The sequence below is a fragment of the Neophocaena asiaeorientalis genome, unplaced genomic scaffold (assembly GCF_003031525.2).
Source record: "Neophocaena asiaeorientalis asiaeorientalis breed wild unplaced genomic scaffold, Neophocaena_asiaeorientalis_V1.1 scaffold45, whole genome shotgun sequence".
In the NCBI taxonomy this organism is placed as follows: Eukaryota; Metazoa; Chordata; class Mammalia; order Artiodactyla; family Phocoenidae; genus Neophocaena; species Neophocaena asiaeorientalis.
This window is the reverse complement of record NW_020174642.1, coordinates 11,337,325-11,353,133: the sequence shown is the minus strand read 5'-3', so window position 1 is coordinate 11,353,133 and position 15,809 is coordinate 11,337,325. Positions and strand designations below refer to the sequence as shown.

At 51.6% G+C, this 15,809-nt stretch overlaps 1 protein-coding gene across 1 annotated transcript in view; it reads right to left on the bottom strand.

The window, feature by feature from the left end:
- The window catches only part of RRP1 (ribosomal RNA processing 1), a 15,758-nt gene extending 11,506 nt beyond the window's left edge, over positions 1 to 4,252 (bottom strand). The window contains exons 1-3 of the mRNA XM_024758449.1: positions 4,120 to 4,252; positions 2,833 to 2,915; positions 1,580 to 1,637 (exon numbers count right to left, since the gene is read on the bottom strand). Coding sequence (XP_024614217.1) covers positions 1,580 to 1,637; positions 2,833 to 2,915; positions 4,120 to 4,252 — 274 coding nt within the window. The remainder of the gene's footprint in view (positions 1 to 1,579; positions 1,638 to 2,832; positions 2,916 to 4,119) is intronic.
- Positions 4,253 to 15,809: the final 11,557 nt, after the last annotated feature.

Sequence of the window (15,809 nt, the reverse complement as noted above, 5' to 3'; positions counted from 1 at the left end):
CAGGACGTCGCATGGCACCGGCCTCGGGGGTGCTGAGCCCCTGAGTGTGCTGAGCTGACAGCAGTGCTACGGATTTGGCTTAAAAACGGGGCTTTTAAGAACCTTGGAAAGAAAAGCAAATCCCAGCTACAACCGCAAACTGAAGCCACAGCCTCTGAAGATCAGGCAGAGAGCACTGGAAGCCCCCACAGCACGAGAAGCAGCGCTCAGGCCGCCTCTCCCCACGCAACCACTGCCGCTGCCCCACCTCGGCTGGGGCTAAGGACCCTGCCCGGCACCCACGCCCTGCCCCAGCACTCGCCCCACTAATCCACTCACCTGATCAACCACAAAACCCTGCCAATAACAGTGTGTCAGAACCGGAGTGCTACGGGCTCAACCAGGTCCCCAGCCCATACCTTGAACCGCTAACCCCCAATCCCTTGGAATATGACTTTATTCGGAGACAAGTCTTTACAGAGGTGGTTAAGGTAGAAGGTCACTGGGGTGGTCCTAATCCCATCTGACTGGTGTCGTTCAGAGGAGATGAGGACACAGACACACACAGAGGGGCGACCACGTGAGGACACAGGAGGAGACGGCCGTCTGCACACCCAGGAGAGAGCCCTCGGGAGGGACACAAAGGGCCCCCCACCTTTTCTTTTCATATTTATTTATTTATCATCTGGCTTGCACCGGCTCTTAGTTGCAGCACTCGGGTTGTTCACTGTGGCATGTGAACTTCTTATTGCAGCGCATGGGATCTGACCAGGGATGGAACCCGAGCCCCCTGCCTTGGGAGCGCCGAGTCTTACCCACTGGACCACCAGGGAAGTCCCCAAAGGGCACCTCTTATCTCCCACAGGACAGGCCTGCGTTCACTACCTCATTCAAGTGTCACCAAGTGAACGCTCTGTACCTGGCCCTCTCCTGAGCACAGAAACGCTTCTGGAGGTTCTTAGAAGGTAAAAGTTATAGAGAACGGATCTCCTCCAGCGATTACTCAAACGCAGTTCCTGTAACCGCACACCCCCTACTTCTGACTACTTTGCCAGCTTAAGCATAACTGAACTAAACCCACCCACACGGCCGGGGCACCGCCAGCAACGGTCCCGGGGTCCATGCAGTGACGCTGCCCAGCCCTAGCTGCCCTCGGAGCAGGGCAGGGGGTGTCGCAGATGCTGGCGCCCAGGCCCCACCCCCCGAGCTTGACCTAATGGGACCAGGGTCTAGACATCAGGATTTCTAAAGACACAACGGGCAGGCCGCAGGGTTGAGAACGGCTGAAGTTGGTCAGAACAAGAACGCCAAGAGTTAGAAAGATGCTCTACAGGAACCTCACCGCCATCAGGGGAGATTCAGTCGGACAGCTGCGGACACTACATCGCTCTCCTCTGTAAGTCTGAAATATAAGGGTTAGCCCTCTAGACTCCTGAACTGAGCCTCCTCTGGGCAAGTGAGCAAACACGTGCAGGACAAACAGAACAGCATCTCCCACGTGAGCGCCGGCAGACGCCAGCTGGGACGGGGCCCTCACTCCCGCTCTCAGACACAGGCCTCGTGTCCAGGGGCTGGGCGCGACCATGGCGGGGATACTCACGGGCCTCTGGGGTCTGGAAAGCGTGGATGAGCTGGGAAATGGTCCTGCCAAGTTCCTCCTGCACAGGAAACAAAACAAACGCCCTCAGTCCTGAGCAAACGTGATCGTACAGCAACGAGCAACGGCAGTAAGACAGACGTTCAACTGTCCTCACTCGTCGCGGGGTCCGGCTCCACGGGGCCTCGCAGCCCAGCGAGCCTGGGGTTTGCAAGTCTCACACTGGCCGCGAGAGGCCTCCCCTGAAGGCCAGGGCCCACAGGACCTCACAACAAGCAAGGGCAGGGACTGCCCGCATGACCGACGCTGAACCCTGAGCAACGGAGGCTGACAAAGGAAGGGGCGGGAGAGCAGGAGCCTGGGAGCACACAGCCACCTGACCAGCAGAAGGGGGCCGATGAGACCCCGTAAGTTACCAGCTGCCTGCCTGTGTCACTGTGCCAGGTATCACCTAGTGCACTGGCGAAACAGACGATTCCAGAGCCTCCCCCGAGAGCTGCTCGTTTATCAGGCGTGGAATACAGCACGGGAATCTGCATTCTAAATAAGTACCGTCACCGCCCAGGTGATTCTGAACAGTAAACAATTCCCGCTGGGAAACACTTCTAAAAAGACTAGCATCTTAGGGCAGTGAAACTACTCCGTAAAATACCATAATGACGATGCACGTCATTGTACATTTATCCAAACCCACGGACTGTACGTCACCAAGAGTGAACCTTAAGGGAAGCTATGGACTCTGGGTGATGATCGCGTGCCATGTAGGTCCACGGACGGTGACAAAGGTCCCACTCTGGTACGGCTGATAACGGGGGAGGCTGTGCTTGTGCGGGGGGGGAACCTCAGTAGCTCCTCCTCTCATTTTGCTGGGAACCCAAAACTGCTCTAAAGTCTGTTTTGCTAAAAAAGGCTAGCAGAAAAAATCCTCGTCTCAGAAGACGTGAATTCCGTCCCCTGGTTTCCAGCATTTCGGCACTTCATTGCCATCTCTGACAAACACAGAACAGACAACCCGGTTTTCAGCCATGACGCACACTGGCATTCAACAGTGTTGCTGCGGGGCTCCACTCAGCAAGCCAAGACTCACTGTAACCCAAGGCCCCGGCCCCTCCGGCCATTAAAGCACAAAAAGGATGGAAGCTGTAAAACGCTGCCCAGCATGTCTGCAGTAGTAAAATGAGGGTCGACAACGTGCTCGCCTGTCCTCCCACTGTTCCTGCTGCCCCAGCTCCTTCTGTACCCTCCCAGGCACTCACCTGGAGGAGTGGCTTGTCCTGCATCCACATACAATAAAACAGTCCTTTCCACACCTTCAGCAGCTCGTCATGAGTGAAACCACCTGCACCAAAAACAGCAACGCTCAGAACAGATGAACCCAGCTTTTTAGTGCCAGAACACAGCCAGAGAAATGTGAACGCCTGAACTAGACCGAAGTCATCTTACTGTAAAGGTACCCGGCCCTCCCTCTCAAGCCATCCTCCCAACTCAGAACCTGCTGGGCCTGTGGCTGGAAGGACTCCCCCAGATAACTGTCATTTCATTCATTCAATAAACATTTCCCGAGAGTCTACAAGTAACAGGCGCTGTACTCCATTTCTGTCGATTCAAAATTGAGTGAATCACCATTTCCTGGTCTGGATGGTGTCTACTCAGGTGAGTCTGTTGGCAACAACTCACCCGGCGTTACACCTGGGCTTTGTGCACTTTTCAAATTTTAAAATTACAAGTTACCTCATTCAGGGTCGTTATGAAGGCAGATACTGAACATATAAAATCACCCAACAAGTATGTACTGAGGTCCTAACTACGTGTCTGGCACCCTGCTCCAGAGCAGTGGTTCTCAGACTTAGCAACAGGATCACATCACCCAGAGGGCTTCTTAAAACGGATTTCTGGCCCACTTGTCAGAGTTTCTGATTCAGCAGTACGGGGATGGGACCCAAGAATTTGCATTTCTAACAAATGTCCAGGTGATGCCGAAGCTGCTGATGGGGCCGCGTTTTGAGACCCACATTTTGAGAATCACTTAGGAAGCATGTTCTCTAAGGACTATACACTACGTGAAACTCAGACGACAACCCAATAATTACACAAGAAAAAGACTACCAACAGTGATAAATGCCGCTCTGAGAAAAAAACACAGGGTGCCCAAACAGTGGGTAGCAGGGATAGCGGAATATATGGGCTGATAAGGGGACCGGTTCCCAGAGGAAAGCAGGTCTTAACTGCGAAGAGGAAATAAGGGGCTGGGGAGGCGGAGCCTCCTCATAGGGACACGTGCCCACCGCAGCAGGAGGTGAGCGCCGCGCACCTTCAGGGCAGCCAAGGTGAGGACGGGGCAGAGGGCCAAGCGCTCAGGCGGGAGCACGAGCGGGAAGCGGGTGACTGGTGGAAGCATCGCCGCAGGCCCCGCCCACTCGGCCCGACCACGTGGAGACTCCACGAGGTTGGAAGGTCCCCCAGCCCGGGTGGCCGCCCCGCGACCCCCACCCGGCCCGTCCGCCGAGGCGCCCCCTCCCACATGCCGCCAACCCCGCGCCCACCTTCGGCCCGCTGAGTCCTGGCGACAATGTATTTCCGGAGTTTCCTCACCGCCCGGTCTCGGGTCACCTGCTCGTTCCCTGCCAGGCGCTGCGCCAGCTGGATTTCTGGCGGAAGCTGCACCCGCGGACCCATGGCGACCGCGCCCAGACCCCCAGGTTATCAGTTACCGCACCGCTTCGCCTGGGCGCACGACGTGACGTCACATGACCGCGCCGGCTTCTGCCAGGCGCCGCGTGACATCACACGCCCGCGCCGGCCTGTCTTGGACTCAGCGTGACGTCACGCGCCCGCGCCGGCCTCGCCCGGGCCGCACGCCACCGCCCTCTAGTGGCCGGGCCCGGAATGACAAATCCATCTGACTACCTCGGCGGATAGTCTCTCTGGACACAGGCAATTAGAAGGAGGTCATTAGTGTTTGCCAGCCTTTGGAGAGTTGGGGGGTGCCGTAGTTTTCCCCCCAGGCTGCTGAGGGAAGGCACTTCTTTATTAAAGAACGCCAGCGAGCACAGGCAGAAGAAAGCCCCCAGTGAATCCAGTGAATGTTGGGTCAGCCAAGGTCATCACAAAATGCCACGACGCGGGGGGAAGGTGGTCGGGGAGTGGGGGCGCGCGAGTATCGCCCCAGCCCGCAGTGGCCTGACGCCGCCGGCCGGTGCCCCACCTTGCTGCAGCATCACCCATGGGGCAAGCTGCACTGGCCTCGTCCAGCCTGTAGGTCCGCGCCCGGCCTCTGGACACAGGAAGGCCGCGCACGGGGCACGAGGAGGGAATCGCAGACCCGATCTGGGACAGTCCGCAACGCTTCACAGTTAGTGTCATGAACGAAGGCATGGGTGAAGCATGTGTAAAGGAGGGCATGCAATATACAAATCTTGACTGGACTCTGATTTTTTAAAATAAGCCAAAAAATAATTTGGGGGACAACTGGAAAGCTTGCATAGAAACTAGAGGTTAGGTTATATTGCAGAATTATTGTTTGTTTTCTTAGGTATAACAATGGTGTTTATGTAGAATGGTCCTCAGCAGACTTTTTCTGTAAAGGGCCATGTGTCGGGGACCCAAGATGCTCAGATTCATTGATTCGCTAGGAAGACCCATGGCTATGATTTATTATGGCAAAAGGATTCAAGGCACAGGGAAAAGGCTTGTAGAGCGAGCTACCTTCCCAGCAAAGAGCTGTGAAAACGCATTAAATGTCAGAAGGAGCTTGTTAGAGACCAGAGCCCAGGGTTTTTTGGGACTTCCCTGGTGGTCCAGTGGTTAAGACTCTGCGATTCCACTGTAGGAGGTGGTCTAAGCTCCCAAACGCTGAGCAGCACAGCCAAAATGTTAATTAAAAAAAAAAAAAGCGCCCAGTTTTTATTATGAGCTAGTCACAGACACACACGGAAACTCTGGACTTACAGAGAGAGAACAGGTGTTCAGCACAGGCTGTGTTGTTTGTACAAACGGTTCAGACCCAGTGAGGCACTCTTATCACAGTTACGGTGATGGGACCCCTCCCCAAATCCACATTCCCAGGTTCCAGCTAAGAGCCAAACTCATAAGCAGGACTTTGTAAGGACAGCATGAAGGCCTTAGGTTAATGCTTTTCTGCACAGGTGAGGCAGTAAATATTTTCAGCTTTGTGAGCCAAAACAACTGCTCCTTTAGTGCAAAAGCAGCTACAGGCAACATGCAAATGAATGTGTGTGGCTGTGTTCTAATAAAACTTTATTTACAAAAACAGGTGATGGGCCAGATTAGGCCCAGTGATCATAGTTTGCCAACAAGTGACGGAGAAGAATGTCTCTACTTTTAGGAAATAACTGCAAAGTGTCTGGTGGGGGTGAAGTGTCATGTCAATAGATAGAGAAACAATCACACACAGGGCACACAGCAAATACGGCAAAATGTTAACAATGGTTGACTCCAGTGGCAGGAATACAAGCGTTCATTGCCCCATTCGTCCAACTTTTTCTGTTTGAAAAAGCTATTTAAGTTCTTTCACCAGCAGTGGCGCTGTTGAACAGGACAAGATCCCTGCCTCAACAGCCACGTCTCAGCGGAGGTGCGGGGCAGTGAAATAACAAATCCACGTACTCCGGAGAGGAGGGTGCTACGTGCTTTTTCCTAAAGCAGGAAAAAGAAGACAACAAAGCCTAAAGAAAAGAGCAATGTTAATAGACATTCAGTGAATTTCTGACCGGGAATTTCACCAAAAGAATGCAATGAAATGCACCAACATATACTTTAAAAATATACCAATACTTGACAGCCTATACAGCTATTAGACACTGACAGCTCATGAAAGATTTGTTGCATGTTCAGTGTAACTAAAAAATACATGCTTTTGTTCAGACGAAGTAAAATTTATATTTTAAGGCAGGATGAGGAAATGAAGCATGAAAGTCTCTCTGTCCGTTAGGGCCTTCTCACTCCCCCTTTGATGGCAGTGTGCGTCCACATTACACAATAACCGGACCTCCTCAAAGGTGGGAATGCCTGCTCCACCATAAAGATCAATTTTTTTCCTTTCTTCTGACGATGGCAATGTAACTTCTTAGAAGAATACTGTACTTTCCCAACTTCGTAGGGGGTCACGGTGACCTGCTGCTGGCTTTATACGTGCTACCTGGACTATGTATCCTTGGTGAACTTTGTTGAAAATGTCAGTACGTCAGTATATGACCACGCCTTCGACTTTTAACAGGCAGAACAGCCTTTCCTGAAAGACTTCCTCCTGGGTTATAATCCTCAATTTGGCTCAAGTAAAATTCTTTTTTCTTCTTGTCAATTGAATTTTAATCGACAATTCTAAATGCAAAATTATCCTTCTTTAGGAGACTTTTCAAAGTCCGCTGTGCATCGCAGGCAAGAACCATCCATGGATACTAAAATTAGTGGCAAAAGGAGGATGACAGGGCTTCCCTGGTGGCGCAGTGGTTGAGAGTCTGCCTGCCAATGCAGGGGACACGGGTTCAAGCCCTGGTCTGGGAAGATCCCACGTGCCACAGAGCAGCTGGGCCCGTGAGCTACAAATACTGAGCTCTGCGCGTCTGGAGCCTGTGCTCCGCAGCAAGAGAGGCCGCGACAGTGAGAGGCCCGCGCACTGCGATGAAGAGTGGCCCCCGCTTGCCACAACTAGAGAAAGCCCTCGCACAGAAACGAAGACCCAACACAGCCAAAAATAAATAAATGAATAAATAAATTTATTTAAAAAAAAAAAAAGGAGGATGACAGACATGCTATTTGCATAGCCTCAAAAGTACTTATTGGTTACAATGGGGAAAATAGTAACTTTACAATGGAGAAAACTGGTAGACATGCCTTCACTCAAGATGGAGGTCTACATCACCAGTGCAAGGCGTATGGACATCACACGCCCTTGAGATGACGCACTGAAAGGACAGCATCACTTTGGTGGTGTTCCTGCCCCAAACACACGACCTCCACCTGTTCAGGAGAAACATCAGAGAAGCCCAAACTAGGATCTTCCTCAAAATAAACAATCCATACTCTTTAAATGTGTCAAGGTCATGAGAGACAAAGACTGGGAACCTGTCCCAGGTCGAAGCCGGCTCAGGAGACGTTACCGGGAAGGACCACGTGGGAGGAGCCTGGGTCAGACAGAGGACTGTGGTGGGACAGCAGTAAAACGTGCGTGGATTCCGGACACGAGCTCATCACAGGGCATCTCAAGGCTCATTTCCTGCCTTTGGTAACTGTGCTGTGCTTAGGCCTGTGTGAGACATTAACATTCAGGGAAACTGGATGAAGAGTTTACAAAACCTTTATACTGTTTTTGCAACCTAAAATGATTCCAATGTAAAAAGTTTTAAAAATTAGAAAAGCAAAAACAGAAAGTCTGACAGGACTTGGGGAAGAATGTATTTTCCCACTTCTACACACATTACACACCCTCCACCCCATCCCACCCTGAGGGCAGGGTTTTTCTCAGTCCTACTCATCTGCACCCAGGACGGTGCCTAGGAGGTGACGGTGTGTAGAACAGCTGTGACTGGCTCACTAGGTACAAATTAGCAATAGACGAGTGCTCATGTCTTCCACAAATAACAAGGACCAGCCTCTCTCATTTCCCGCAGCATCATGGGAATCCACTTCTCATCCAGACATTGTCCTGCCTGTGTTTGTTTTCTGTAGAAAAACCCCTGTTCGTGGATCCTGTGTGTTTTCCTAGGTCATGGTCTTTCAACTCCAGGCTCAACTTGGTGAAGAAGGGTGAGCCCATCTTTGAAGCATAATTTTGCATCTGTGCTAGGAAGCGTGTATGTGATGTGCAAGGGAGGTGACTCAGTTTCCCGGAGCTGCTGTAACAAAGTGCCCAAAACCGGTGGCTTAGAGCAATAGAAAGTTATTGTCTCCCAGTTCTAGAGGCCAGAAGTCTGAAATGCATGTGTCCACAGGGACACGCTCCCTCCGGAGGCTCCAGGGGCGGGTCCTGTCTGCCTCTTCCTGCTTCTGGGGCTCCTGGTGATTCTGGGCCTGCGGCTGCATCACGCCATGTCTGCCTCTGTCCTCACGTGGCCTCCTCCCCTGTAGCTCTGTCTTTACATGCTGTTCTTCTTGTCTGTCTCTCTGTGTCCTCTTGTTTTCTTATAAGGACACCAGTCATTGGACTTAGGGCCCGCCCTAACCCACTATTAACCTCATCTTAACTAGTTACATCTGCAAAGAACTTATTTCCAAATTAAGGTCACATTCTGAGGTTCTGGGTAGGTGTGATTTCAGAGGACACTATTGAACACACTACAGAAAGTGTAAAGAAGATAAAATAAGTAACAGTCACTACCACCTAATGAGGGCCTACTATGTGCGAGGACTTTATACATCTTCAAACAATCCTGCAAGGGAGGGGTGGCTTTTGCCCTTTTGTAGGTGAGCAAAGAGGCTTACAGGCTATGCTCTCGCCCAGAGTCTGAAAAAGACAAGGCAAAGGTGACATCCAGGCCAGCCCGTCTGCCAGCACAGCCGCGAGCGCCCTACGTCCAGGCCAGCACCACTTCACGGGTGGCACGTGGTCCACGTGTGCCGTGAGCAGCGCGGCCCCAAGTAGAAGGGCTGCGCCTGGTATAGCCCCGGTGCTGCTTTCTTGAAATTCTTAATACATTTTGAACAAGGGCCCAAAGATTCATTTTGCACATACATTAGGCAGCCTGTCCACTGTCGTGGCCCAGCCGCTGCCCCTCCGGGACCCCCACCACGTCCTCTGTGCACCCCGCTGCTCAGAGCTGCTCTCCAGACCCAAACCCATTCTCTCCATATTGTGTGCTTCTCCCCCGATATGTATCCCTCAACGGTTATTATAGAAAATCAGGGCAATAAAAAAAGTTAGGGGAGGAAACCAATCATGGTCTCATGGCCTAAAAGAAAAATTTCTGACAGATCTGTTCTTTATTTTCTGTGCATAAGATTTGTATTAATTATATGTTGATACAGTAATCACACTATATTGACAGTTTTTTTTTTTTTTGCGGTACGCGGGTCTCTCACTGCCGTGGCCTCTCCCATTGCGGAGCACAGGCTCCGGATGCGCAGGCTCAGCGGCCATGGCTCATGGGCCCAGCCGCTCCGCGGCACGTGGGATCTTCCCAGACCGGGGCACGAACCCGTGTCCCCTGCATCAGCAGGCAGACTCCCAACCACTGCGCCACCAGGGAAGCCCCATATATTGACAGTTCTGAAACTGCTTTTCAATAACATATCTAGCATTTTCCCATGATATTAATTTCTCAAGAATATTCCAAAATAAACCTTTCTTCTAAAAGCAAAAAGACCTTTAAATAAAACTTTGGGAAAATACTGAAGTTCACAGAAAGTTGTTAAATACCCATTCCCCACCCGCTAGTGACGGCTACTGTTAACATCGGTGAACATCCGTCAATCCCACAGGTGCCTGGACCCCACCGAACCCCAGGGACTCGGAATCTCCAGGGAAAAGGGCTGGGAACTCAGCATTTCAACAAGCACCCAGTGCTGCCAACATCAGGGCCCTGGCAGACACGCTTTTGTAAACACTTCCTCGCAAGTACACAGGGCTCCTTGCTATGGACGGAGGCTGGGCATGGAGGCGGCTTCTAAATTCTGGGATGGACATTTTTATAGATAAATCTTCTGTCCATCCATTATATTACTTTTCCTTCAAATAAATTCCTGGCATTGACTATTTTGTTCTTTTTGGCCACACCACATGGCATGTGGGATCTTAGCTCCCCGACCAGAGATCGACCCTGCACCCCCTGCTTTGGAAGTGAGGGGTCTTAACCACTGGCCACCAGGGAAGTCCCGTTTAGATTTTTTTTTTGTTTTGATGTGGACCATTTTTAAAGTCTTTATTGAATTGTTACAATATTGCTTCTGTTTTATGTTTTGGTTTTTTGGCCTTGAGGCATGTGGGATCTTATCTCCCCGACCAGGGATCGAACCCACACCCCCTGCATTGGAAGGCGAAGTCTTAACCACTGGACCGCCAGGGAAGTCCCTCAATTGCTTTAATTTGCAGTTTTGTTTTTGATTTACAGAAGTGTGTAAGTGTAACTGAGCAGGACCCTATGGGGCCTTCCCAGGACAGACTGTCCCCCCAGCGTCCTCTGCCTGCCTCTTGTCTGTAGAAAAACTTTAGCCAAAGAATAAACTTAATCAGAGAGGAGACAACATGCAGAAGCAAAGGAAAGCTGTCAAACAAGACAAAATAATATAGTTTAGGCATTAAAGACAAGGACCTGGGACTTCCCTGGTGGCACAGTGGTTAAGAATCCGCCTGCCAATGCAGGGGACACAGGTTCGATCCCTGGTCCAGGAAGATCCCACATGCCGCGAAGCAACAAAGCCTGCGCACCACAACTACTGAGCCCGCGCGCCTAGAGCCCGTGCTCCACAACAAGAGAAGCCACCGCAATGAGAAGCCCGCGCACCGCAACGAAGAGTAGCCCCCGCTCGCCACAACTAGAGAAAGCCCGCACACAGCAACAAAGACCCAACGCAGCCAAAATAAAATAAATAAGTAAAATTTTAAGTTATAGAAGTACAATTTTATAAAAAGTACTTTAAGAAAGAAAAAGACAAGGACCTTTTGGGACTTCCCTGGCAGTCCAGTGGTTAGGACTCTGCGCTTTCACTGCCGGGGCCTGGGTGCAATCCCTGGTCAGGGAACCAAGAGCTCGCGAGCCTCGTGGTATGACAAAAACAAAAGGTCAAGGACCTTTAATTCCTCCTCAAAGTCTGTAGATAATACTCTGAGCCACGTCCTTTGAGCTATTTTGCAGACACTGAAATCCCCACCAGATGGAAGAAGTTAATTACATGATGACAAGACTACAGCCGTGACATGAACTGCTGGTCTGTCTTACACAATTCCAAGAACTGGCCTCAAGGGGATGCGAACAAACCCCTTCTGGAACTGAAGACTAACTGCACTTAAAACAATCGAGACAGTGATCACATCACCGCATGACTAATTGCAAGTTGACTGTCAGAGCTGACTGCGCTCTTCTTCACGCAGCTCCCCCCAGCCCGGGCCTGTGCACCCCTGAAGCGCCCCTTTAAAATCTCTTGTCCCCTGATCAGCAAGGGGGAGTTGATTCTTTGGGACGTGAGCCCACCTTCTCCCCAGGATTGCCAGCTTCCTCAATAAAGCTGCCTCTCCTCTTACCCAACACTTGGCCCTTAGTATTGTATTCCTGAGCGATGAGCTGCCCAGCGTGAGTTCCGTAACATAAGGAGCCAAATATTCACTTAACGCCTCCTAAGTGACGGGTACGGAGGCAGGGAACAGTCCCAGTGCTGCCCGTCTGTCTGCTGGGGACCTGGACAAGGGTCCATAGGTCATTAGGAGACACAGAGAGAACAGCTGGTTGGCCGAGGACAGGTCAACAGGTGCACCCAGAGAGTCACCTGCCCCCATCTGGGTCCCGGCCTTTCCCTTCTGATTCTTCCGATGCTTCTAAGCTTAGAAAATCCTTTGCCTACGTTAGTTTATAGCAACGGCTCTTCAAGATGTACATCTGTTCCCTCCCTTGAGTCGTCCCAATTTCTGCACCTCCTTTCACCTTTCAGAGGGGGCTCAGGGCTGTCTCTGCTCGAGATGGCTGCTTCAAGGGTCCTGGCTCGGAGGTAAAGCCACCGTCCGCTTTGCTTCCAGCTCGGCCAGGCAGCCAGGCCTGTAATGGGTCCTGATGCAGGAGGCTGGGCAGCGATGTGCCCAGGTGGGGCACCTATGTTTAGGTTTACCTCCACTGATATTTCCTTTGTGATTGAAGATGAATAGGTAAATGTAATAAATGCTTACTTGTTTAAATGTTTCATCTGTCTCTTTTTTTCCTCCCCCACCCGAAGGGTCTCTTGGGCTAGAATTTAATTAGCGACAAATTCTGGTGGTGACATTTTTGCAACATGAAACACAAGCAGCTGAATAGAATGGGGCACAGGTGTGTGAGTCACCTGCCTGAGCGAGCCAACAGGGAAACACACAAGCCAGGTTGTGAGAACAGAATACGCCCTTTGGCATGTAGACAATTTTGAGCTGTAGGCAATCCGGAGCCAGCAGGCTCAGTACAACTATGACCTCTTCCTTAACTACCTGAAAGAATTGAGATAGGGGGCCTGTACCCGAAGAAGAGTTATTACCAGGGAGAACTTTTTTATCTGAAACACTTCCCTGCACAGCAGGGCAAACGTTAATTACCAAACTCAGCTCTCTGTATCGCCCCATGAAGGGCCCTCCTCCCCTTGGGAGCCCCAGGCCCCCATCCCATTCCTTGAGGCATATAAGCCTCGATTGCCAGGCTCACCCTTGGTCTCATATCTTTGGGGCTCCTACACGTAAGAAATTAAATTGAGAAAAAAACCCACAAAACACCTTGGTTTCTTCTGACTCTGGGAAAATCAGAGATCACAAGTGAAACTCCAAAATTGCTTGGATTTAAAAGTTTGATCCTTCTGAATAGGGATTTCAAATTAAAGTGAATGGCCTCAGGACTCTAGATGGGGAGACGGGATACTAGGTCTCTTCCCCTGGCTCTAGTAGGATAAAAAGCTGTGTCGTCAAGGAATGAGATGAATGTCAACATTTTTCAGGGCATTTGGGCAGAAAAAGTAATGCTAATTATGGGTTAGACTTAGTATAGTAATTATAGGCAATGACAGTGGTAACATCATCACCTCACCCTAGGGCTCAGACACCGTCCCCAGCATTTTATGCTCATTAATTCACTTAGTGCTTCATTTAAGCACAGAGAGGTTCAGCAGTTACTCCTATGCCACACAGCAGGTGCAAGGAAAGTGTGGACCAGCATTCAAGAGTTTGACCTTCAGAGCTTGCCTTCCATGGCAGCTGGAAAACATGTCTGGACCCAAACCTGCAGCAATAAAGCAACGTTGACTCCATAAAGCAGCATGAGACAATGACTATACAGACAGACAATGGCCAGACCGTGTCCACGTGACAAGAGACCCACCATCTGTGCAACAACCGTCCAGAAGCCAAACCACAGCCTCTGCAGCCATTGGCCCAGAATGTCAGGAGGTGGCCGTGACAGTCACCTTCCCTAATTTTTGCCCCATCCCCCTTCTAACTCAGGACAACCAGAGAAGGCCAAATATGCCCCTGAAAGCAATCAAACGGGACGCCCAGCTTGCAGTGAGCCTGCCCATAGCCTCCTCGGGCCCAGAGACTCCATCAGGGCACACCTAAGCTTTCCTTTTTTCTAGTGTAAGCCGCCCCCTCCTCTGCCTGCCTGTGAGTCTCTGTCAAAACCCAAGTGATGGTGGTGGATCCCCTGCTACCGCCCGCTCTGAAAAAACAAGCCTTTCCACAGGTGTTACCCTCCTAGTTCTAAAATGTGAGCACCTGCAGACCCAGGTCCAGCAGGGACAGAGGGTCAGGCGTAACGAGGCACCTCAAGGTGCCCCCCACCACTGCCCCGAGCTGCAGGATGACAAAAGCCACAGAACCGCCTGCCTTGCCCTTCTGGGTCGTTATTTTCTGATGCTTTGTTTTTGACACAGAGGAGTTTTCCATTTTTATGGGGTCAAATCTGTCTCTCATTCATTCATTTGTTCAATTATGAATTGTGGGAGTCCTGAAACCCAGTCCTGTGACTGGTTTATAATTAACACTCATGCCCGGGTGTCTGTTCTTGTTTTTCCCTCTTGTCCTAGCCCATACCTGTTTGATCACATTTTTGCCTCATCAATAAGGAGGAGTGAAGGTCAGAGGCTTGGAGCCACAGCGTTCCAAGAAGCATCACTGGTTATGTGCTGTTCTGAGTCATCTTCCAGGGCAAGATGACCTTTACAGAGTATGTTGACACAGACTCCGGCGTCACAGACCACCAGACCAGACACATAGACGGCAGATGACTCAGACGGCACAGCTCCTCTGTTCTTCCCCTTTAAAAACTGCGAACTCAATTTTTCTAAATGTGAATTGGAAGTGCCAGTTCAAGTACACTGCCTATTTTTAATGATCTTTGATTTATTCATTGGTAGGAGTTATTTATATATTGTCAGATATGTGTAATGAGAATATCCCAGTGGGTGGTTTGTTTTTTCATTCTCGTAAATGTGTCTTTCAACGGATAGTTCTTTCTTCTCATTAAATGCAAATGATCAATTAAGAAAAATAAAAACTGCCAACTCAGACCAATGAGGAGTGGATCTGAGGCTTCCCTCCTCCCTCGCTTGGAAGCCTTACTTTGCTGCAAACCCCGCTGTCAGGGTTTGGCTTTCTGTGCTTGGGCCTTTGATGGGTGTCAGTCTCTCCTCCCCCTCCCCCCAGGGCTCAACCACACACGACCTCCATGCTTCCCTGAACTTACAGACCAGGCTCTGCCCTAGAAAGTACCAGAAAGGCTCACCTCCCCACACATTCGCTCACGGGCCACTCCCACTGGGCCCGCCAGGAGGCGAGGCTGGGCCTCTGCCTGCAGAGTCAGCACCCAGTGATGGGAGAGGCCCAGTGACCACCGAGGTGCAGTCCTGTCGGGTGGGGGGCAGCTGGATCTTTCTGAAAGGCCAGTCCTGTCCAGACAGCTCCCAGCACAGGCCCCACCCTGCCCCAATATGATGGGGACCCTTCCCTTCCCAGGATGTTGAACCTTCTCATCCCAGGATGTCTCAATCCCAAACCAAACCCCGTCAGAACCAAGCCCTTAACTAACTCCATCCACCTGACCCCACCCCAGCCTGAGGCCCTGGGAGTCATCACCTCCCCATCACTGGACTCCTTTGTGCCTCTTCCGTCCACCCACGTCAGCCCTTCACTGCGTCCCCGGGTCACAGGCCCATGACGTTCACAGCAGCCCACATGACAGGCCAGCCCAGGTGGGGCGCTGGGCCGGGCCACGGGATGAGGGGCGCCAGGCAGGCAGATGCCCGCGGGAGGGAGGGCCTGCCAGCCCGCCCCTGCCCCTCTCCCCCAGCACCCCCAGCTCCCGCGCTGGCCGGGGGCTTCTCTCCCCTCCGCCCTCGGTCCAGCTGCCCGCCGCTCTCCGGACCCCAAACGCCCCTGTCGTTTCAGGACCCACTACTGTCATCTCACGCAGTGGGTCAAACTGTGGGGACCCGGAGACCAAGACAGGACAGTGGGGTCTGGGGGCACTGTGTGGTCCGGGAGGCCAGGGAGGAGTCAGGATGGGCCAACTCCGCCCCGCGCCCTGCCCCGCACCGGGCCGGTACCCCCGAGGTCCCC